Source organism: Lactuca saligna, chromosome 5 (genome assembly GCF_052625555.1).
Source record: "Lactuca saligna cultivar CGN05327 chromosome 5, ASM5262555v1, whole genome shotgun sequence".
Taxonomy (NCBI): domain Eukaryota; kingdom Viridiplantae; phylum Streptophyta; class Magnoliopsida; order Asterales; family Asteraceae; genus Lactuca; species Lactuca saligna.
In genome coordinates this window covers 302,970,047-302,995,875 of record NC_136421.1, presented here as the reverse complement: position 1 = coordinate 302,995,875, position 25,829 = coordinate 302,970,047, and the positions used below count along the sequence as shown (strand labels likewise).

Below are 25,829 nucleotides of genomic sequence, written 5' to 3'. Positions count from 1 at the left end.
AGTAGTACCATTAGAGGACATTCAGGTGGATGCAGGCCTGAACTATGTGGAGAGACCGGTGGCAATTAGGGATCGGAAGATCAAGGTTCTGAGGAACAAGGAAGTGCCTTTGGTGCAAGTACAGTGGCAGCACAGGAAAGGGTCAGAGCTAACTTGGGAGCCGGAGCGCGAGATGCGGGAGCAGCATCCAGAATTGTTTGTAGAATGAGACTTCGAGGACGAAGTCTGATTCTAGTGGGCGAGAATTGTAACATCTGGAATCCCAGGTATATTATTTAGTATTCATTTTTTTGAATTATGAGAGGGAACTCGGCGAGTTGATGCGTAGACTCGCCGAGTAGGGTCGTGATTGTTCATCCGGATTCGCATTGGACTCGGCGAGTCCATGAGTGGACTCGGCGAGTCCACACTGTTTAATGAAACCCTAAATCCTCCGGGGTTGGAGCCAATTTAAGGGTACTCGTAGCCTCCTATTGCGGCTACCAGTCCCTTGAGATCGAGTACCCTTAGTGATCTATATCATTTGAAAGGAAGGAGAAGCCTTTATTGATCTTTCTTTCCTTGGCTTGGAAAAAAGAAGGTGATCAAGAGCAAGAGGAGGATGAAGGAGGTGTGATTCAAGTGATTTTAGAGTCCAGAGATTCCAACTTGAGGTATTCATTCGAACCTTCTTCAGTTTTGGTATTGAACTTAGAGATTTGGGTTTTATAACCTCTTGTGAGAATGTTTATGTGGAGAAATTGGTCCCTTATCGAGTCTATGCTCTGGATCTGGACTCAAAGAGGTTCAGAGACCTCAAACCAGTATGCTTTATGGGTCCTTGAGGGGTGATTGGACTTAGGTTGCCATTTTTGGGACTAAATCACCATTTGATGTCATTATGTATCTATATAAGCATCAAGTTTCGAGCTTTACGTGATTATATTGATTGGAAAGGTCAGATCTATGGAATGGAGGAACAGATCTGACCTCAGGAGGTCAAAAGAATCTGTGCATGGCATGGACTCGCCGAGTTGTTCTTGGGACTCGACGAGTTGAGTCAAGGTAGCCCCGCAATTCATGCTCAGAGACTCGTCGAGTAAAGAGAGGGACTCGACGTGTTAATTGGGACTAAGGAGTTAAGAGGAGACAGGTGGACTCGTCGAGTTGCCCATGTGTACTCACTGAGTCGGGTCAAAGTTGACCGTTGACTTTGGTTGGCTTTTAGGGTTTAGCCAGCAGCGATGCCTTTGAGTCAGAAGAGGGGTAAAATGGTCTTTTACCCTTCTGAGGATGTTAAGAAAGGTCAGATTACAGTCATATTTATGGGAATATTTGCCTTATGTGTTTAGGCGGAGGCTAGATCGCATTCCTACCGAGTCAGTGAGTTACCGAGATCTTAGATGTGAGTCTTCTCACTATACTGTACCCAGAAGGGTATTTATGTGTGACCGGAAGGTCGGATATGTTATGAGAAGTATGCATTGTATGTGATTACGTTAACTATTTGTATGTGCTATGTATGCTATGCTTGATATGGTCCAGAAGGCATTATGTTGTGGGCCGGAAGGCATTGTGATGTGGACCGGAAGGTCGACGCTGGTAGGACCGGAAGATTTACCGGGTTGGGATAGAAGTCCCCTGAGACACATGGACTGGAAGGTCATGGCCTGGAAGGGTGTATGTGTGTAAGTAGTATTTTGGGGAACTCACTAAGCATTTATGCTTACAGTTGTTGTGCTATGTGTTTCAGGTACTAGCGAGGACCGTGGGAAGGCACCGGCGTGATGTGTACACACTGATGGAGGATTTATTTTATGATCTTGGGATTTGATATGTTTTGTATTATGATATGATACATTGGATTTTTATGGCTTGATTTGGTTGAAAACTTGTTTTAAGAAATGAAAATTTTGTTTTGAAAATCCACGTTGTTACAGCAGGTTCATTGTCTTCATGGATCAAATTACTTTCATGACTTCTCTCCTTTCTAGGGTTCTTACATTCAGCAACATAATGACCATACTCTTGACAATTATAACATTGTACCTTGCTCTTGTCAAAACTGTTTGATCCATGCGTGTTTGAGTTTTTCTGATTATTGTGATCACCTCTGCCACGACCGCCGCGACCACCACTGTTGTTTCTTCCTCGACCTCTGCCTATGCCTCGAGAACCATTGGAACTGCCACGATTTGATTTGGATTTGGCATCTCCTTCTCCTTTTTTCTTGTTTCTCTCTGGCCATTCCCGATGAGTCAGGAGAAGTTTCCGATCATCACTTTCTCCAAATCCTATCATTCTCTCTTCATGTGCTTTTTGACGGTCGATAACTTCTTCCACAACCATCTTGTCTAAATCTCCAAATTGTTCGAGAGTCGAAGCAATTTGAAGAAATTTTCTTGGGACTACCCTAACTAATTTCTTCACAACATAGGACTCTTGAACTGTCCCACCTAGTTTTCGCATAGTACGTACTTACAATGTTTGTGATTTTTCCTGCGAAATCGTCCACACTTTCTGACTCTTTCATCGTCAATGCTTCAAATTCAACTTTCAATGGCTGAATTCGAGCTGATTTCACCCTGTCTGCTCCCACGAACATTGTTTTTAGGGCTTGCCATGCTTATTTCGCCGTCTTCTTCTCCGCTAACACCATTAGAAGGTCTTCAGGTATTTCCTGATAAATGGCTGCCAACGCCGTGTTATCCTTCTTTGATTCAATAAGGGTATTTGCAGTTCTGGGCTCAAATGCTTCCCATACACCCTGTGCCAACATGAAGACTCTCATCTTGATCGCCCATGCACCATAATTCGATCTTGTCAGCATAGGATAATGGAGTGTAACTTGACCATCTTTCTCACCATTTCCGTTGTTGCTGGTTCCTGTCATTTCTTCTTTTCGAGGTTGATACTTTGGCATGTACCAGGTTAGCTCTGATACCAAATGTAGGTTTTTCACAAACGTGTGTCTTCAAGACTTCAATGAAACATTGACAAAACCAGAAAAGGAAAACAGAGGATTTCACAAGCTTAATGCTTTATTCAGTGAAAAGTAAATTGGAGGAGATGATCATCAACGTACACAAGCATAAACTATTTAAACACAAGAAAATGCGACTAATTAGCAAGTAACTCCACCTAACATGAGACCCGGACTGCATAGCCTACATGGCTTTGATTTATTCTTGCTAACTACTAAAACGTGCATTAATGAAAACTTAATAAAAACTTACTAAACTCAGAATTATAATAACATACCGGATGAAAGATTCTTGGACTAAATTCGTTTCTAACCCATCTTTTACTGATCCTGGGTGGTATCAATTTTATGTGCCTTTTCTGTATTTTAAAGGATGGGAAAGTTTTGCTGCAATTAGGATCGAAATTGGTTGTGTATTATTCCAAGAATTGTCCAATGTCAGGTTCAGAACTTCAATGAATGTCTTTGACCCATATACCTTTGTTGAGAGCTTGGTTTTTCCCTAACTTTTGGAACTTTGATTTTACTTCGATTTGTCTGCACAATATTACTTTTAATTTGATAAGCTTTTGAAACTTTAATTTAATTTGAATATTGGATTCACATTTTGATAATGGCATGTAGAAATCGTAATTTCATTTTTACCCTTGGCATTTGCTACTAATTTCACATAGATCTTTTGTTCGATTATGTTTATATATCTTTGTAATGATTCATTCATACTTTGAAGGCCATTGTTTGAAGAATTATGTGGATGATCTGTTATGCTTTGATGTTCATCAGACCCGGTAAATATGAATGGAAGAATTCTTATTTGAAGGCCGTTTTTTTGTTCTTAGATTCTCTAGATTTTGATGTATTTGATCATTCTTTATGATAGTCAATGGAGGTCATCATTAATAAACACATCTGCTGTAAGAGTACTAAATTATAGGTCTTTTATGTTTCAAACGTATTTTTGTCCAACACGATCATGGGCTTAACTAAACACTATGTTTTCATTTAGAACAAATCAAAATAATTGAGGTCGTTGAATCATTCATTTAGATCTGAACCATTCATTTGGGATATGTTGTGTCATGTCAAGTCCACTGAAACAAACACCCTGTAAAAATGTATGGAAATAGCAACTCAAGGTCCAACATAATATGTAATTTAACCTCGTAAGCATGCACAACTTTCCTTTCCAAAAAAAAAAAAAAAAAAAAAAAGACATAAAGCACAACACCTCAACCCATCACAACACGTAATAAGTGTACGTCATATGCTCTAAAATATATAATTAAACATCCTTGTTCTTTTTACACGTGTAAGAGCAAATAACAACGTACACCTAGCTATCTCGTGGACTTGCAACATGTACGTATCTAAGCAACACCAAATACTATTCCACTTGTTACATAAGTCTTAACCACAATGCTCCAACTAAAGCTAACACTAACACACATATCATGGCTTCATTTTAATATCGTGGTTAACATGATCATGCATCCCCAATCCTCTTTAGCGCTTGTGTCCTTGATCATCACATACTCTTACTGTATAATTTATATCTATGTAAATCAACTCATGGGAAAATCACGCATGTTACAATATAGGTAATTTCATTTGAATAGTAAAAACGTTATCAAATAATTTTTTTCTGAAAATCGTAATAATAATAATTATATACTTGTCAACTTGGTTCCTAAAAAGTGGGGGGCTGCCTTTGTGTGAATAGAGAAAGTTCCCCACAAAACTTTAAAACTGATTCTAAGAATCTTTCCCCCTTTTCTGTCTCGACATTACAAAATTAAGAATCTTAACATGATTAAGGTAATGAACTCAATCTACCTATTCTTATCTATTTATCTCTCATTTACCAATTTCTTGGCACAATCCGCCCCTGAGAATGCCATAATTTCTTCACTTCCTGGTTTCAGTGGCATTATACCCTCCAAACACTATGCTGGGTACGTCTTAATGTTTGCTTCTTTTTTTTTTCCTCTCTCTATTATTAAGAAAATAGTTGAGCTTTCTTGATGGATTTTTGTTTGTTTTTCATAATATTTGAGGGGTTTACAGGTATGTGACATTAGATGTAGACCATGGCAAGAAATTATTCTATTACTATGTGCTTTCAGAAAGAGATCCTTCTAAGGATCCAGTAGTTCTTTGGCTCAATGGTGGCCCTGGTTGCTCCAGTTTTGATGGGTTTGTTTTTGAACATGGTATATATACTTCACTTTTCTTCACTGTTTTATTAGAATCCTGTGTCTATATGTGAGAAAATTTAAGCCAGAAGGTGAATTTTTTAAGATTGATCTACAGAGTTGACTCTTTATGGCATGATCCAAGAGGCTGAATTTGTACTTAACTTAATTCCGTGAACTATTGTTGACTTTAACAGCCATACTTACAAACTATATATATATATATATATATATATATATATATATATATATATATATATATATATATATATATATATATATATATATATATATATATATATATATATATATATTGTGTTGTAGGTCCATTTAAATTTGAGAAAACCGGAGGCAAGCGCATGCCGAAGCTTCATCTCAATCCATATGCATGGAACAAGGTTTATAAATACAAATGTTTTCTACTTCATCAAAACTAATTTGATAATGGAATTAAATGCATGAAATAGCAACCTACTTCCTTTGACTTTTTTAATAATAGCATCCTAATTTTATTTTCTTCCTATTACAACATTGTATTTTAAAAAATCTATCCAATTAAAGCACCGTTATCCAAATACAAGAAAATTTTCACAACTACAATTGGTTAGATATTTGATATTTCATAGTACATTGTTCTGATTTGAAAAAAATTTGAAAGTATAATGCTATAGTTGGGTAGATTTTTCATGGTACAAAGCCTACATAAGAAAAAAAAATGTTGCTACAACAGAAAGATATGAACGTGGGATGCTATAAGACAAAAATATATAACATAGCATTGTTATTAATATATGGTATTTAGACATTGTTATTAATATATGGTATTTAGACATTGATAATATTACTAATTACATAACGTTGATAAATAGTAAGAATTATAATTTTGGTTGCGATTCATATTTGCATTTGCTCAGATCTCGAATATGATATTTTTGGACTCTCCCGTTGGAGTTGGTATGTCTTACTCCAATACTAGAACTGACTACATCACCAGCGATACAAAAACGGCTTCAGACTCTCACAAATTTCTCCTTGAGGTATTTTTAAAATTAAAGAAACAAAAAAGCTTATCACTAAACACATCTATTTTGAAATATTAACGTATTTTAGTTTCTTTTTTTGTATGAATTTAGTGGTTCAAGATATATCCCGAATACCTTTCAAATCCCTTTTTCATCGCCGGTGAGTCATTTGCTGGAATTTACATCCCTACACTGTGTGATCAAGTGATCAAAGGTAACTAACTATCTCTCTTATATAAACCCAAACAAACATGATTCTGAGTAAATTACGATAACGCCCTCCTCAATATTCTTCAGGACTTGATGCTGATGATAAACCCACTCTCAACTTCAAGGTGCAGCATCAATTATCAGCTTTGCGAGCACAACAATTTTCTGTGATCTAAATTTATTAGAACACAGGGTTACATTATCGGAAATGGAGTTTGTGATGATGTGTTTGATGGAAATGCTTTTGTTCCGTTTGGGCGAGGGATGGGACTCATTTCGGAGAAAATGTTTCAGGTAGTACGAGCTTCCTATCATATTCCTCCGTTCCAACAATGAATGCTTTGACTTTTCAGGTCAAATCTATCACGTTTTAGTTTCAAAATTGACCCTAAACATGTGCAGGATGTTAACAAGGAGTGTAAAGGGACATTTTACAGACCTCCAAGCCTAAAATGCGAAATGAAGCTTGACTTCGTTGACCAAGTAATTTATTAATGAAAATATCAAGTTTAGTCCTTAAGTTCAAAAAACCTTACAGATGGTCCCTGTGGTTTTAAAACTTTTAACAAATGGTCCTTCCGCCTAACTCCGTCAACTTTCTACCATTAAGTGAGGGACATTTTCGTTATTTCAATACACAGGGACATTTATGAGGTTTTCTCTATTTAAAAAATATATATAATTATTTAATTAAAGGGTCCCACCCTCTCTCTCTCTCTCTCTCTCTCTCTCTCTCTCTCTCTCTCTCTCTCTCTCTCTCTCTCTCTCTCTCTCTCTCTCTCTCTCTCTTATAAGCACTTAACCCAAAACACTCCACTCATCTTCTTCTTCAAGTTCATCGGTAACTGATGCTGCTAAACTCTTGCAATCGACGGGATTGTCCTTCTCATCAACCAATCTCAGCTCCAATAATGATACCACTATAGCAATTTCTCAAAGCTTTATTGAATCCCAACCTCCCTCAAACGAATCGGAACAGATGCACGGGGGTTCAACTTTGTGCCCTAATTCCCCAATCTCCTCCCAACACACCAGAACATGGCCTCTTCCGGATACGAGATCTTCCATGACAGCCGACGATGCATTATCCACCAGATTGATAGTTCGAAGTAGCAGTTGTAGCAGCACCACCGACGTTGGCAATTGTCCTCCATTATCCAAGTTTTCTTCGTCTTCCCTTTGTTCCCAATCTCTGTTCATGCGAGCTTCAAGATGGCTTTGTTTGGATTGGGCTTCTGAATCGTTGAGCATGACTTTGGTTTCCATTCCTGTGTACACCACAACTCCTACTGCGCAGTTCGTGTTCTTGACGACACATCCACGAAGAACGATGTTGGAAAGGCCAAGTGAGATGCGATTTTGATCGATCTCTATGTTGGCTAAGAAACCGTATATATTTCTATTGGGTTTTTCACAACGATATCACACGAAATTGTTTAGTTTGCAGAAAATTTAATGATTTCTCCTACTTGAATGTCTTTCCATTTCTTCTGTTCGTATGAATTGTTCACTAGAACAGATGATAAACGATTATTCTCAATCACGTCAAATCTGTGTCGTCTCCGGTCTTCATAAGCATTTTTCACTGTTGTAACTAATAACACCATTTTTAATGGCAAGATGGAGGCAAAACGCCCAAAAACTGTAAGATGTGGAAGCTGGTTTACAATAGCGATTATAAGGGGAGAGAGAGAGAGAGAGAGAGAGAGAGAGAGAGAGAGGTGGGACCCTTGCATATTAAATTTTATTTATTTATTTAATTAATTAAAAAAAATAATACAAAACCTCATAAATGGTCCCTAGGTAGTGAAATGACAAAAGCACCCCTTACTTAACGGCCAAAAGCTAACGGAGTTAGCGAAAAGGACCATTTGTTAAAAGTTTTGAAATCATAGGGACCATCTGTGAGGTTTTTTGAACTTAGGGACTAAACTTGATATTTTTGGAAACCACAGGGACCATTTTTGAAGTTTTGTCTTTATTAATTGTTCTTTATTCTTCCAAAATTTAGTATTCTAATACACAATTGCTTACCTTGGATTTGTACACCTACATCCAGCATTTTGACGGTTTAAACATATATAACATTCTCAGCAAGTGCTTTCACGATAAAAGTATGATTAAACATGAGAATACTAAATTGCCCATGAGCTTCAGGAAATTGGGTGAGACCGATACACCATTTCCTGTGCGAACCAGAATGTTTGGGCGTGCTTGGCCTTTTAAAGCTCAGGTGAAGCCTGGTTATGTGCCTTCTTGGCCAGAGCTTCTCAACAATACAATACTTCTCAACAACACACGAGGTGTCCCATGTCAAGTAAGTCATTGACTCATTTCAAAACATAATGACTATTTCTTATTTATTTTCTGACACAATGATCATCACAAAATATTTGTCGTTTGTTTTATTGTCGGGGTCATTTTGGGTATTTTTTTACTAGTCAACTGTTTTTATTGGGCCCCCTTTATTACATATGATATGACAAGCAGAACGATATAGTATGCTTGACTCATATTGGACTTGGAATGATGTATATTATACGAAAATTGCAATTTATTGTCCCATTGGGACGAAGGGCTCGAGGAAGAATCCAAGTATGGAGAAGGTGGTCCCAGGACCCACCTAATTTTTTGAACTAAATTTCCAATTTATATAGAAAATTTTAGGACCTACCTTATAATATTGGGAAAAAATGATGGAAAAGAGAGGTATAGACCATAGACAATAAAAGAAATAATATATTTGATGGTAGGAAAGAGTCCCACACGGTTCTAAGAAGAAAGTGGTTGGGATTTCCATTATAAATAGATATTGTGTTTTTCACATTTCTACACTATGAAGTTTGTTGAGGCATGACTTTACTCCAAGTTTAAGTTGGAGTTAGTCAAGCTTTTTTAAATGAGTAGTTTGGGATAAGTCTTTTGACCACTAGTTTTTATACATGTTGAACCAGTTATTTTTTTTTTTTTTTATTAAACTTGGTTTTATCTTGAACCAATTCAGTTGCACTTGGTTAGGGAACCGTGTGCTTTCTATTTTGGATTCACCACCGAATGGAATCACTCTTGACAAAATACATAAATGCACCCCTTAACCTCAACATCAGAAACATAAATATAAAGATGCCCGATCTTCTCTTATAACGAATGCAACCTTAAAGTCAAATATTATATTCTTCTTGGATAGAGTGACCAATTGACTTTTTTTTTTAATTTATTAATTAATTTATTTTTTATTTTGGGTTGTAGAAACTTAAAACATTTGTTGGGTTTTGATAGGAGAAATGGTTTCTATTTTTTTTGTAGGACCGTAATGTGGCAAAAATATGGCTAAACAAAAAAGAAGTTCGGAAGGCAATTCATGCCGCCCCGGTAAGATAAAATAGGTTTCTATTTATAGTAAGATTATGCAGATGGGATTTTCAAAAAAATGTGAAGTTAAATGAATACTTCAGATTAGTGAGGCCGGAGAGTGGGAGCCATGTACGGGTAGGCTCAGATATCATCATAACACGGGAAGCATGATCAAGTACCACACAAAAATCATTGATCGGGGTTATCACGCTCTTATTTTCAGGTACACCCTTCTTTATATATTGCAATCTTATGATGCTTTTGTTGGGTAAACAATAGGATGATGGTGGAGAACCGAATTCAGTATGGATCGCGTAAGGTCACTTTCAGAACTGATATTTCCACCCTATGCCATGGTTACAAGAAACCTAGTCTAAGATAATAAAAATAACACTTGTGAATCCAGACATAAAAAGACAAACCAAATTGCTAGACGAATTTTGAGTTTGTTATAGAAGAGAGAGGGCTAAGAAGACATTAATGATGGCTCAATAGAGGAGTTGTATTTATACTTTGACAAATTAGGGTTTCCGTCTTCAAATAAATTAAACAAATCACGAATTAATGGCATAATAAATGGTTTCCAAAACTGACGAGATTTGTTAATATCACCATAATTACCCACTAGAGCTAGGATTTTCCACTATTAAACTAATTCAAACTTCTGAATACCTTTTGGGGCAGTGTCCCTAGGATTCCACAAGGGGGCGCAACCTTTTTGACCCCTACCATTTTGTTGTACCGGCTAATAACTCGATCTTATATGTAACGACCCAAATTTTACAAAAAAAAAAATCATTTTTATTTAGTCAACCATTTTTCATAAATCATAAAGATTCCAATAATTGTTTTCAAAACCATCAATATTACAACTTTATTATTTTCAAAACATTAGAGTGTTCCCCAAACCAAATCGGAAAAGAGAGACAGAGTGCACGCTGCATCATTATGCCTTGCCTTTGCCCTTCGACTCCGAAGTAGCTGAAACAAATCTACAGGTGGTAAGCTGAAAGCTTAGTGAGTCTCCTAGAGAATACCCCACACAAACCACATATCACATTAGCTATAAAGCTACATCTACCACATAATACATGTCAATTAGCCATAAAGCTATCTCTACTGTTAGCCATAAAGGCTATCTCTACCATCAACCATAAAGGTTGTCTCTACCATTAGTCCTAAGGCCATCTCTACCATTAGCCATAAGGCTATCTCTACCGTTAGCCACAAAGGTTATCTCTACCACATATCATGCACACATACATATCACACCTCTACGTAACAAGTAAACCAACTATCACAAGATGGGTCGACCTTGGTGCCTTAGACCCATTGGTATGGTGAGAAAACTCACCTATCAAAGGCTGAACTCACAAACTGGATTAATGTATGTCATGTGCTGCTCTTCCCAAACTGTTTATAATCAATGAGTACATATCTCAACATAGTCCCATAAATACCCCCAGGGTCAACCCTGGTCAAAGTCAAAGTCTATAATCAAGGTCAATAGTCCATATTAACTCGCCGAGTACAATCATTCACTCATCGGGTTCCCTGCTTAACTCATCGAGTTCCTTGGTGTTTACGGCCGTAAACCACCAACCGTACACATTTAACCGAAACCCTTGGCTGTACACCGTTGGTCGTAAACGAGAAAACCCTCTCAATTCGCCGAGTCACTTGCACGACTCGTCGAGTCCCCCAAAGTTCATCATGATTAGTGGGACTTAGGATCCCAAACTTTAGGTCCATCATCTCCTATTGTAGATTTCACGTAAATTTACAAACTTTACGTGTATGCAGGGCCTTTCATAACTGTAAGCACCAAAACTAATCCTCCATCAAGGTTTTCATACATGGAGAGGAATAAGCTTATAAAGCATGCAACTTTATGATATTTGGGACCTAGTGAGGTTCAGATCTGGAACCATACCCTTGTGATAGGTCCAAATATAGGCTTGCTTCCATTTCCTCAAAGTTTGGTCATGAACTCCCAAATAGAATCTAGGCTTAAGGTAAAAGATTCATACCTCAATTTGATGCCCAAGACGAACTAGATGCTAGATCCATTGTTTTCCCCTTGATTCTTCTTCTCCAAACTTGGATTGCTTCCTAAATTCCCAAAGTTAAGCTCTCAAATACAGACACTTCACACATTGAAGAGTTTGCAGCCGTACACAGTCTCTTATGATGTTAAGGGAGGCTATAAGAGCGTTTAATGAGGCTTATATAGGGGCAAACTCCAAAATTAGGGTTTTCATTAAACAGCACTGACTCGTCGAGTCAGCCTTTTACTCGCCGAGTCGCTTCCAATTCGTGCCCCTGAAATACTACCCTACTCGATGAGTTGAGCTCCCAACTCGCGAAGTCCATGCATGAAACTTCTCCATTGTCAAATTTCCAACCAATGCTCAAACCAGGTGTTACAAATCTATCCCACTTGAACTAGACTTTGTCCTCAAAGTCTGCTGACCCAAACAAATCTTGGTAATGCTCTCGCATCTCCTTTTCCGGCTCCCAAGTCCATTCGGAGCCTCTCTGATGCTGCCATTGCACTTTCACTAGTCTTACTTCTTTATTCCGAAGATCCTTGGTTTTCCTATCCAGCAGTGCAACGGGTTTCTCAATATAGTTCAAACTCTCATCCACCTGGATATCGCCTAGAGAGACGACCGTGGCCTCATCGGTGACACACTTCTGAAGCTGCGACACATAGAATGTGTTGTGAATTTGGCTAAGCTCTTCCGATAAATCCAAACGGTAGGCTACTTTACCCACTCGTGTCGATATCCTGAATGGCCCAATATATCGGGGTCCTAGCTTACCCGTCTTTCGAAATCTGATGATTCCCTTCCAAGGTGAAACCTTCAATAACACCAAATCTCCCACCTGAAATTCTAACTCTAACTGTCGTCGGTCAGCATAACTATTCTGGCGACTCTGCGCAACTCGTAGTCGGTCTCGCACTTGCTGAATTAGTCTCGTAGTCTTGAGCACTACCTTTTTGCTCCCCCGTGACTCGGTGTCCAACCTCATCTTTACAAACCGGGTTTCTACACCTCCGACCATATAATATCTCAAACGGAGCTCGATCGATACTGGCATGATAATTGTTATTGTACAGAAACTCTACCAATGGGAAATACGTATCCCAACTTCCTCCAAAATCCAACACGCATGCCTACAGCATATCCTCCGGTGTCTGTATTGTCCTCTCGCTCTGTCCGTTGGTCTGGGGGTGATACGCCGTGCTAAAATGTAGGTGAGTGTCCAGCTCCTCGTGGAATTTCTTTCAGAACCTAGATGTAAACCGAACATCGCGGTCAGAAACTACCGATACAGGCACCCTGTGTCTAGCCACCACCTCACGCACGTAAATATCTACCAACTTCTCTGCGAATATACTTTCGGATATCGGAATGAAATGGACACTCTTCATCAGTCTATCCACAATCACCCATATGGCATCCACAGCCCTCGCCATCCTTGGCAACTTCGTAATGAAGTCTATTATTATATCCTCCCACTTCCACATGTAGATGGGTAACGGCTGGACCTTACCATGAGGCTGATAATGCTCAACCTTGACCTTCCTGCAAGTCAAGCACCGCTCTACAAACCAAGTAATTTCCCGCTTCATGCATGGCCACCAGTAACTCAGCCTTAAGTCCCTATACATTTTTGTAGCTCCTGGATGTATAAAGAACTTGGACTTATGTGCTTCCTCTAATAACTTCTGTCTCACTCCCCCAATTACCGGTACCCATACTCAGCCACACTGCGTCAAGAGACCACGACTATCCTTAACAAATAGATGATATTGTCCTCAGATCCTATCTACCTTCCAATTCTCTATCTTCACTCCCTCAACCTGAGCCTCTTTGATTATCTGCAACAATGGAGAGATCACCATCATCCTCAAACATACATTCCCGATCGAGGAACCTGCCGTCGTACGACTCAAGGCATCGGCCACTACGTTGGCCTTCCCTGGGTGGTATAGGATCTCGCAATAATAGTCTTTTAACATGTCCAACCACCTTCTTTGTCACATGTTGAGGTTTTTTTGGTCCATCAAATACTTCAGACTCTTGTGGTCGGTGTAAATGGTACACTGTACTCCATACAAGTAATGCCTCCAAATCTTGAGGGCAATCACTACTGCCCCCAATTCCAGATTGTGAGTTGGGTAATTCGCCTCATGCGGCTTCAACTGTCGTGAGTCGTATGCTATCACATGTCCCCTCTGCATCAGTACTGCGCCCAATCCGGAAATCGATGTGTCACAGTACACCACTAAATCATCTAATCCCTTGGGTAATACAAGGATTAGTGCCTCCTACAACTTCTACCTTAAGGTCTCGAAGGCCCCCTGTTGATCCGAACCCCACCGGAACGTCACATTCTTCTTGGTTAACCGGCTCAATGACACAACAATCTTGGATAAATCTCTGGTAATAAACCACTAAACCCAAGAAGCTACAAATCTCTTATGCATTCTTTGGTACTTCCTATTGCATCACAGCCTCAACCCTGGCTGGATCAACCAAAATACCCTTCTGATTGATTATATGCCCCAAAATTTGTACCTCTCACAGCCAAAAATCGCACTTTGAGAACTTGGCATACAACTTTTCTACCCTTAGGCTCTCCAGTACCTCCCTTAAGTACTGTCCGTGCTACTCCCTGGTCTTAGAATAGATCAAAATATCATCAATAAAAACAATCACTGGCCGATCCAGCATCGGTCTACATACCCTGTTCAGAAGATCCATGAACGTTGATGGGGAGTTGGTGAGCCCAAACAGCATCACTAAAAATTCACAATGCCCATACCGAGTCCTAAAAGCCGTCTTCGGTATATCTTCATCCTGAATCCTCATCTGATGGTATCCCGACCGAAGATCAATTTTGGAAAACCAAAACGCACCCTGCAGCTGATCGAACAAATCATCGATCCTTAGCAACGGATAATGGTTCTTCACTGTTAGCTTGTTTAGTTCACATCCTGTGGGATCCATCCTTCTTTTTCATGAAAAGAATTGGTACTCCCCACGGGGAATTGCTCGGACGAATGAACCCTCGGTCTAAGAGCTCCTGAAGCTGTGTAGATAACTCATGCATCTTGGGTGGTGCCAACCAATATGGTGCCTTTGCCAAGAGAGCGACACCCAACACTAAATTGATGCAAAACTCCACCTGCCTCTCCGGAGGCACTCCTGGTAACTCTTCGGGGAAAACATCCCGAAAGTCCTAAACAACCAGCACACTGCCCACATCCTTCGTGATCTCCACCCTTGTATCTGAGATATAAGCCATAAATCCCGAACAACCCTGTTGCAGGAACCTCCTAGCCCTCGCAGCCGAACAGAGGTTCGGCCCCTACGATGCTCTATCACCATGTACTACCAATTCTCCCCCACTTGGGGTTCGAGCCCTCACCAACTACTGCTCACAGTCAATCATGGCTCAATTGGCAACCAATCCATTCCGATAATCACTTTTAGCCCTCGCAACGGTATCGGGATGAGGTCGACACAAAATCTCTCACCGAGCACACTTAGGACACAGTCTCGATACACCCCCGCAACACTAATGGTGTGGTCATCTGCAATCTCCACCTCGAGCGGGGAATCCAAAGTTCTCGGGGCGTCCTAAACTTCTTGCTAAGCGCAAGAGATACGAACAATTGGGTAGCACCCGAATCAAACAAGACATGAGCATACATACCATTGACCAAAAAGGTCCCTATACAATCATATAATACGCATAAGCAAAACGAGTACCTAGAGTAGGGAAGAATAATTACTTACCAGCCACGACATCTAGCGATGCGTGTGCCTCCTTGGTATTCAGCTGAAATGCACGACTCTTCACTATTGGAGCTTCCGCTTTAGCAGGGAAACCATTGATAATCCTCATATTGGTGGGTGCAGGCGCTGCCACCGCTCCTCCTCCTCCCTGCAACTTCGGACAGTTAACCCGCTTATGGCCGGTCTGGTTGCAGTGAACAAATTAAGCCTTTCGCGGGGCAATCCTGCTCATACGGCCTTGTTGGCCACATGCATAACATCCCGAACCTACAATACGGCAAGCTCCATTGTGTACCCGACTACACTTGGCACATCGGCCCCGACCCTGCTGACCCTTGCTGGAAGTGTTTGTCGTCTTAGGCTTCTTAGTATATCCTACTGCTGCTTGAGCATACTCAGGCTTCTGCTTCGTGCGGGACTCCAGCTCCAATTCCCATTCCCAGGCCTTCTCCACCATTTCATTTAAGGTCTTACATCCCGTAAAGCTCACAAACTCCTGAATATCATCCCTCAGCATGGAATTATATTGGGTCCGCCTCATTTCCTCATCGGTAGCATATTGCAGAATTAATAAAGCTTGTTCCCAAAACTTGGCGGTGATTTCCGCCACAGTCTCAGTGGTCTACTGCAAATCATGAAACGCTCGCACTAAACATTGCACCTCAATGGGTGGCGCAAGCTCCAGATCAAATCGCCGAACAAACTCGGCCCACGTCATCTCAGCCACCCCGGCTGGTCCCACCTGTCTAGTAACCTCGCCCCACCAATCCATGGCTCTTTCTCTCGGCATGCAAGAAGCTAACCCAACCTTTGCCACATCCGAGCAAGAATTCATGCATTGGGCATTTTCGATATCCGCCACCTAGTGTCGACTGACAATGGGGCCCCTGACCCCGAAAAGCTACGGTGCCCCACACGCCTTAATCTCCCGAAACGAGGGAGTTCAGGCCCCCAACTAGCCCGCAACAATCTCAGTCTTGAATGATCTGAGTCTCTCCTCCATGATCTCCATTACGCCCTCCTTGACCGTCCCAAAAATGATTGGGGTATCATCAAGGATGCCCTTGGTAACCTCAGCTGCAATAAGCTCACGCATCCTCTCATCTATGTCATCTATAGTGTCACCTGATCCATTCTCGGATCCAGATCCCGATCCTGATCCTCCCGCCCCGAAATGTGTCACTACCATGCTGAACTGGAATATCATAAATCATAACGATCGGGATTTTCATTAAACGGATCTCTCCACATCGGCCCTCCTTGAAGTTTTCAGATTTAACATTGGCTTGTGTACATGTCATGTGCTTCCATTAATACATTCCCAATACTAACTACCATACCTACCTGTACCTTTCCCCAAGGCTCGACCTGATAACTCCAAATTGTCCCAAATAAACCATATTCTACCAACCACTGCATAACCCACATCCTAGACTGTTCTAAGATTTCCTCTACCTACATCAAACAAACAAATCATCACATGTTTCCTTTATGCATGCAAATTATACACAGAAGAGGATCAAATAGACTTTCGAATAAAAGATTCTACCTTAGGACCACAACCAAACAAGACACAGGAAGTAAGGCCAAATCGATCATTCTAAGGCTATAAGCTCCTAACCGTGTATAATTTTAAAATCATACACATAGCAAATTCCATACGATTATCCAAGTTCAAGTATCAGAATAGCATGACTAGCATATTGGGGATATACTTACTTGGCTCGGCTAATCACGCGCGTTGCACTTTCATCTTTTCCTTCCTTCAAAAGCTTTTTATGTTATTTTTTTGAAAACAAATTTACCCTTTCCTTAGTTTAAGTCCTGACACACCCGAGAGTATGCCCGAATCCCTCAAACCAAGGCTCTGATACCAACTTGTAACAACCCAAATTTTATAAAGAAAATTTTCATTTTTAATTAGTCTACTATTTTTCATAAATCATAAAGATTCCAATAATTGTTTTCAAAACCATCAACATTACAACTTTATTATTTTCAAAACATCAAAGTGTTCCCCAAACTAGATCGGAAAAGAGACATAGAGTGCACACCGCATCATCACGCCTTGCCTTTTCCCTTGGACTCCGAAGTACCTGAAACAAATCCACATGCGGCAAACTGAAAGCTTAGTGAGTCCCCCAGAGCATACCCCAAACAAACCACATATCACATTAGCTATAAAGCTACCTCTACAACATAACAAATGTCAATTAGCCATGAAGCTATCTCTACCGTTAACCACAAAGGCGATCTCTACCATCAGTCTAAGCAGTTATCGCGATCGAAATTTCATTAATGGTCACATGCCGCTATTTGAAATTGCGGTTATCGCGGTGGTATAGCAGTGATATAACGGGTTTTTAATATTATGTATAATTTATATTATATATTTGTACAAAAAATTTATATTAGATTATTAATACTATATAGAATTAATATCATAAAAAATCATATAAAAACATAACATAATCTATATATATATATATATATGTGTGTGTGTGTGTGTGTGTGTGTGTATATATATATATATAATATTCTAATATAGTAATATGGAAACTAAAAAAATGTCAAAATGTCATCGCAGTTCAAGTCGTTCGTGGGTTCTAAGTACTAAACCAGACGAAAAAAGGAAGTTGTCATTTGTTATCTTGTTGTTTGTAATTAATTATATTTATTATTTGGATTATTAAGACAAAAAGTGTAGTGTACTAGTTAAAAAAATAAGGATTTAATATTGAAATAACACACAATCGTTTTTTATTTGTCAAAGTAGCTTAATATGTACAAATTTGTAAAAGCAGGTGTAGCGCCGCTGTAGCGCTGATGAAATTCACGGTAAATAGTGGTCAATAGAGCCGCTAATAGCGTCACTGCTATTTGTAAACATTATTTCAAAATAGCAGTAATGCTATAGCGTCGCTATAACGCGCTATTGATAGCATAGTCATCAGCCATAAATGATGTCTCGACCATTAGCCCTAAGGCCATCTCTACCATTAGCCATAAGGTTATCTCTATCGTTAGCCACAAAGGCTATCTCTACCATCAGCCATAAAGGTTGTCTCTACCATTAGCCATAAGGCTATCTCTACCATTATCCACAAAGGCTATCTCTACCACATACATATCACACCTCTACGTAACAAGTAAACCAACTATTACAAGATGGGCCAGCCTTGGTGCCTTAGACCCATTGGTATGGTGCGAAAACTCACCTCTCAAAGGCTGAACTAGCAAACTAGATTCAGGTATGTCTTGTGTTTCTCTTCCCAAACTGTTTATAATCAATGAGTACATATCTCAGCATAGTCCCATAAATACCCCTAGGGTCAACCCTGGTCGAAGTCAAAGTCTATAGTCAAGGTCAACAGTCCATATTGACCTTGACTCGCCAAGTACAATCATTCACTCGCCGGGTTCCCTACTTAACTCGTCGACTCGCCGAGTCACCCGAGGGACTCGTCGAGTTCCTAGTTGTTTACGGCCATAAACCACCAACGGTAAACCTTTAACCGTATACCCTTGGCCGTAAACCCTTGGCCGTAAACGAGAAAACCCTCTCGACTCGCTGAGTCATTTGCATGACTCGTCGAGTCCCCCAAATTTCATCATGATTACGGTACTTTCTAGTGGGACTTAAGGTCCCAAAATTTAGATCCATCATCTCGTATTGTAGATTTCACGTAAAGTTACAAACTTTACATGCATGTAGGGCCTTTCATAACCGTAAACACCAAAACTAATCCTCCAACAAGGTTTTCATACACGGAGAGGGAATAAGCTTATAAAGCATGCAACTTTATGATATTTGGGACCTAATGAGATTTAGATCTGGAACCATACCCTTGTGATAGGTCCAGATCTAGGCTTGCTTCCATTTCCTTAAAGTTTGGTCATGAACTCCCAAATAGAATATAGGCTTAAGGTAAACGATTCATACCTTAATTTGATGCCCAAGACAAACTAGATGCTAGATCCAGTGTTTTCCCCTTGATTCTTCTTCTCCAAACCTAGATTCTTTCCCAAATTCCCAAACTCAAGCCCTCAAATGCACACACTTGACACACTAGAGAGTTGCAGCCGTACACAGTCTCTTAGAATGTTCAGGGAGGCTACAAGAGCGTTTAATGAGGCTTATATAGGGGAAACCCCCAAAATTAGGGTTTTCATTAAACAACACTGACTCGTCGAGTCACTTCCGATTCGTGCCCCTGAAATACGATCCTACTCGACGAGTTGAGCTCCTAACTCGCCGAGTCCATGCATGAAACTTCTCCATTGGCAAGTTTCCAACCAATGCTCAAACCATGTGTTACAAATCTCCCCCACCTGAACTAGACTTCGTCCTCGAAGTCTGCTGACCCAAACAAATCTGGGTAATGCTCTCGCTAGATCAACTACATTAGCAACCCCTTTGTATTCCGCCTCAGCACTAGATCGAGATATAGTTGTTTGACATTTGGATGACCAGAAAATCAAGTTTTCCCCCAAGTAAACATAGTAGCATGAGGTAGAACGATGGGTGTTCGAGCAATCCGCCCAATTTGCATCAATGTATGACATAAGGTTGGTTGGTGAACTGGCACTCATGTATAACCTCATATGCATTGTGCCCTTAACGTATCAAATGATGCATTTTAGAGTGTTCCAGTGAGCAGATCGATGTGCATGCATGTGCATGCAAACTTGTTGGACAACATAAGATATATAGTTTATTGGTGAATGTTAAGTATTGAAGATCCCCAACAAGGCTTCAGTAGGTAGTCAGATCGTCATTTAAGTCACCCGCTTCACTACTTAGTTTTTCGGTTGTATCTATTGGCATGTGTACCAAGTTGTAATCTCCTATTTTGGCCCGTGTTATTATTTCTAAAGCATATTTTGCTTGAGATAAGAGCATGTTGGTAGCATCACGTTTGACCGAGATGCCAAGGAAATAATGTAAGGAACCTAAGTCCTTCATAGCAAACTCAGACAAAATCCATGATATAAGTTGTTAGTGAAGAACCAAAGAGAAGACGGTGAAGATGATATCGTCTACATATAAGAGGAGATAAGCAGTGTTGGTGTCATGGTTGTAGACAAATAGAGAGTGATCACATGTGCTATATCGAAAACCAAGAGTAGTAACGTAGTTTGTGAAACGTTGGTACCATGCGCGAGGTGCTTCTTTCAAGCCGTATAAGGACCATTTTAATCTGCAAACATAATGCGGAAATATGGAATCTCGAATGCCAAGGGGCTGATGCATAAAAACTATCTCAGAGAGGTACCCGTGAAGGAAGGCATTTTTTGACGTCAAGTTGGTTGATTTCCCACTTTTTGTATAAAGCAATGTTGAGAACCGTCTGGATGGTAGCCAGTTTATCGACTGGGCTGAAAGTTTCCTCGCAATCGACACCCACCTGTTGAGACCTTCCATCACAAACCAAATACACTTTATAGCGCTATAGGGCACCATCAACCTTTGTTTTATGTTTAAAAATCCACATACATCGAATAATGTTCATGTTAGAGCGACAAGGTACTAAATTCCAAGTATTATTATCAATAAGAGCGTTAAAATCGTCAGTAATGACATGGTTCTACTCATGTATATATAGTGCATCAACGAGGTTGTGTGGGAGTGGAGCAATGGTGGTGATGGTAGAAGTATGTAAGGATAAAGGTTGTTTTGGTTTAGTGATGTCGAGTATAATCTGGGTGGTAAATATGCACGGTCGTGGAGGTGGAAGTGGCAGATTTGGAATATGAGTGGGTAGTTAGGCATTGGTAGTAGGAGGTGATGGGATATTCTGTTGAGTGTTGGTTTGTCGGTGATGATAGTAAGTATGGATGAGAAGTGGTGCGTCGACGGTAGTAATGGAATTTGTAGGCAGCGGAGTCTTTAGGGAGGTGGGTGTGGGGCTACTTGACTTGGTAATCTGAGAAGAGTTGGGAGATGTTGGGGTAGAGACAGGAGATCTTTGGCTAGTAGGATAGTTATTCAAATCCCAGACGGTTGGATGTGGTTCGATTGTGAGTGATTGTTGAAGGAAATCATAGACATGAGGGGACGAGTGAAGTTTATCAAAAGGGAAAACATGTTCATCGAATACAACATGTCAGGATATTATGAGCTTACGAGAGGAAAGATCGTAGCATTTATACCCCATGTGATTGGTGGGGTATCCAAGGAAGATAAAAGGAGAGGATTGGTTTTCCAGTTTATGATTGGGGTGGAAGGTGTGAGAGGATAGCGTAAGCAACCAAAAACTTTAAGGTGATAATAAGTGGGGTGTTTGTGAAAAAGAAGGAAAGTATGAGCAAAATAGTGTTTTGTTTTGTGAGGAAGAATAATGAGAATATAAGTTGCCATTTGAAGGGCATGGTGTCAAAAGGTGGTAGGGAGAGATGTATGAGCAAGGAGGGTGCGAAACATGTTATTGATGGTGCGAATGGTTTGTTATGCTTTTCCATTCTGAGGCGATTTGTGAGGACAAGAAAAACAAAACTGCATGTCAATAGTAGTGCAGAAGCTATGAAAGGATCGATTGTTATATTCGATGCCATTGTCACACTAGAAACATTTTATGAAATGTTCAAATTGAGTGGTTATGTGGTTATGGAAGTTGAGAAAAAACAGAAAAGACTTTTGATTTGTTGGATATTGGGTAAGTCCATAAATAAATAATGTAATCATCAATAATCAACATGTAATAACGGTGACCTCCCGAGTTAAGAACCGGTGAGGTCCATAGATCACTATGAACAATATGAAAAGGTAAAGATGTAAAGGACGTAGAAGCATAAAATGGTAGCTTTTATGTTTTCTAAATATACAAGACTGAAAAATATGTTTATTGTAAAAGGAAGGAACATAAATAAAATTGTTTTTATTTAAAACACGTAAAGATGATCCGGGATGTTCCAAGCGATGATACCAAAGATCTTGTGACAAAGCAACAAATGTGGAAGAACTGGTGACTTGTGTATTTGGCAGTAAAAGAGGGTAGAAATCTTCAGTGCTATCACATCGGAGAATAGGAATCTACGTCTGGTAATCCTTCATAAGACATCCAAAATGGTCAAATTCAATAGTAACAAAACTATTAGTGGTAAGGTGACGGACAAACAAAAGGTTTTTAACAAGGTTAGTAGCATTCAAAATATTTGAGAGTTTGAGAGGTGGGAAGGGAGGTTGAAGTATGGTGTATCCAGAACCATGGATCGATATATGTAAACCATTACTAACGACAATACGATTCGGTCAACTATTATTGACATAAGTTGAGAGTTTACGTGTGGTATTTTTCATGTGATTGGTGGTTCCTGTGTCAAGATACCAATTGGGGTCCATATTCAGTGTCATCGTGTGCATGGCCTTTTTGATATTAGTTGGAGTGTATGAAGATTCAAAAGAAGCATAAGTGCATGAGGTGGACCTAGGATAGCAGTTGTTGGTTGGTGAAACTGATAATGAGGAGATGTGGGGTATGGAATGGATGGAGAGTTCCAACTAGTGCCATTCCAGTTCATCCATGGTGGTTGTTTCTTTTGAGTGTATTATCCGCGCCCACGACCGTGTCCCCGACTCTTTCCGCGCATGCCTCTGCCTCCGCCACGATAAAAACCCTCAGAGGTGCCTCTAATCGAAGACCGAGGCTGATGAAATTAGGGAGATTAGGGCGTATATGAGGTATCACGCCGATCATGAGTGCTAGAAGCCGCGACATTGGCTGATGGCGGTGTGATAGTAGTAATCGATGAAGCAGTAAGAGCATTGTTGGTAGGTGTTTGTAGAGATTTTCTGGTTTCTTCAAGACATAATTTTGATCGGGTAGTGTAGAAGTCGAGAAGCGGTGTATATTATTGGAGAAGAGTATCAATGCTATCGTGTTGATCCGTAAGGCCAACGATAATTTGTAGCACCAAACGTTGATGATCAATAGGAGCATCCACATCAGTGAGTTGGTGTGAAAGTCTCTTGACTTCTTGACAGTAAACAACTATATTGGCAAAGTTTTCAAGTTTGGTGTTGGTAAATTTTTGTTGAAGGTATAGAGCTCTAGCATGTTTATTATCGATAAAGATATGCTCTATTGCTTTCCAAACATTAGTTGTGGTGGCTCCTGGAGTGAGGATGGTGATGAGTAGATCCCTAGATATTGTCCCATATATCCATTGCAGAACAATCGCATTAAGGTGGGACTATTTTTCATTGGTCTTGACAGCAACATCTTTTTCACTCGTAGAAGAGGGAGTGACTTTAGAAAGAGGTAGGATATGATTGATTACTTGGAAAGCATGACTTGATGTTTGATACGGTAACAACAACATGATGAAGAGGAGTTGACATTGTAGTAGATGAGATCTAATGCGTAGAACATGAAAAAGAGATGAGAGGGACGATGATCTGCAACTAAGGTTGAAGAATTTTGGTTGCTAAAAATACAAATTATCACAATATAATCGGCCAATCTAATAACCATGCATTCACCAAACATATAATATACAGTACAAATAATAAGCCCTTTAATTCACATACTAATTCCAATTATATAAAATGTCTGATGACACTAAAATCACCAACAACTTTTGTTACAATATGTTTTTCTTTGTTTTGTTATATTTTGTTTTGTTTTGTTTTTTCTTATCTTGTGTAAATAGGAAACACAAAATATAATGAAAATAAAAAGTTATATTAATTTCATATACTCATGCAGCGGGGATCATGATTTGTGTGTTCCTTACACCGGAACTAAAGCTTGGGTACAATCATTAGGTTACAAGGTTATCGAAGAGTGGAGAAGTTGGAAGGTTGATGGCCAAGTTGCAGGGTATGTCTTTGTTTCCCAAAAAAATATATGATACCAAAACATGACCATTCCTCACGTGAAGCTTCACCTAGATGGAGAGCCAAGAAACCAATATTTTCTCAACTTTTAAAGCAAAATTTTCATCAAAAAAAAGATATAGATATTCATAACTTTTTATCCTCCATCCATTGATATAAAATTTGATTAAAAAAAAAAAGATTGATTTGTTTAGATTCACACTATGAATTTGGTTAGATTCACATCGTGAATCTGTATAGATTCACCCTGTGAAATCTATTCACACTGTGAATTTGTGTAGATTCATATAGTAAATTTATACAAAATTAATGATTTGTAGTGCCGATTTACATTGTGAATTTGAACAGATAAAAAAGTAAAAAACAAAAAACAAAAAAAAAAAATTCAAATTTGATATCAATGGAAAGAAGATAAAAAGTTATGAATTACTATATTTTTAGAATTTTTTTCGATAAGATCTAAAATTTGAAAAAATAATAGTTCATTGGTTCTATAGTTTAAAATGGTTCTTTATTAAACTTTTATATATATATATATATATATATATATATATATATATATATATATATATATATATATATATATATATATATATATATATATATATATATATGTTGAAATATTTCTACTTGTTGCAGATACTTACGAGCATACGAGAACAACCTCACGTTTCTTACTGTCAAGGTTTGTCACACGTAAATGTATATGCAATCTCTCAATATTTAAGATGCTTGTAATGAAATGATGTTCTAAGATGTTCAATTTGAATGCTTCTCATATCCAAGTGCATAAATTTTGCTTTATTACATGGTCCCACATCCGATCATATATCAGACACACTATTTTGCAAAACGATATGACACTAGAACGAAGCATAGTGCATGTTTAAAGCATAAATTGAATATAGTGTAAGATGAGACGAATTTACACATTTAATTAAGTATTAACTTGCGAGGGCTTGTGTGTTGGTTTGAAACTGATTATAGATTTGATATGATGCAGGGATCGGGGCATACGGTACCTGAGTACAAACCCAAAGAAGCGTTGGCGTTTTACTCCCGTTGGTTAGAGGGAACTAAAATATAGAAAAATCTCCATTAATTGTTTTCAGAAGTTGTTAGTAACATACTACCGTGCTTGTTATTTTGAAAATAATTTGGTGTTATGAAAAGGGAAAGGTAACATAACAAATGGCATGTACATTTTTGTTTTATTAAGTGGTATTTGATAAATTAATTAAAGTTCGGGATTCCCTTTTACAATTATCCGTGATTAGTCGACACTACCGTAAATTGTAAGTTTTAGTTAGATTAACCTCTTGTATTACTTTGTTAGGTTGATAATATACTAATGACATATCCATCAATCAATCTAGTTTTTCTTCAATAACTTGGCCATATATATAATTGCTTGGCTACATTCCATTCGATTCACTT

General features: G+C 39.1%; 1 protein-coding gene across 1 annotated transcript; it reads left to right on the top strand.

Annotated features, from left to right (window-relative positions):
* The first annotated feature begins 4,745 nt into the window (after positions 1–4,745).
* On the top strand, positions 4,746–25,635 carry LOC144998506 (serine carboxypeptidase-like 20). Its single transcript, XM_078958252.1, has 14 exons — positions 4,746–4,914; positions 5,027–5,172; positions 5,479–5,552; positions 6,069–6,191; positions 6,288–6,390; positions 6,474–6,511; positions 6,579–6,680; positions 6,789–6,869; positions 8,446–8,703; positions 9,693–9,758; positions 9,842–9,963; positions 24,262–24,375; positions 25,032–25,077; positions 25,396–25,635. Exons 1-14 carry the CDS (start codon positions 4,769–4,771, stop codon positions 25,477–25,479), a joined length of 1,503 nt encoding a protein of 500 aa, XP_078814378.1. The 5' UTR covers positions 4,746–4,768; the 3' UTR covers positions 25,480–25,635.
* Positions 25,636–25,829: the final 194 nt, after the last annotated feature.

Coding starts and splice junctions, on each gene's coding strand:
- LOC144998506 (XM_078958252.1), top strand. CDS start 4,769: ATGATTAAGGTAATGAACTCAATCTACCTATTCTTATCTATTTATCTC. Junction 8,704..9,692: donor CACGAGGTGTCCCATGTCAA/GTAAGTCATTGA, acceptor TTTTTTTTGTAG/GACCGTAATGTGGCAAAAAT. Junction 24,376..25,031: donor GTTGATGGCCAAGTTGCAGG/GTATGTCTTTGT, acceptor TACTTGTTGCAG/ATACTTACGAGCATACGAGA.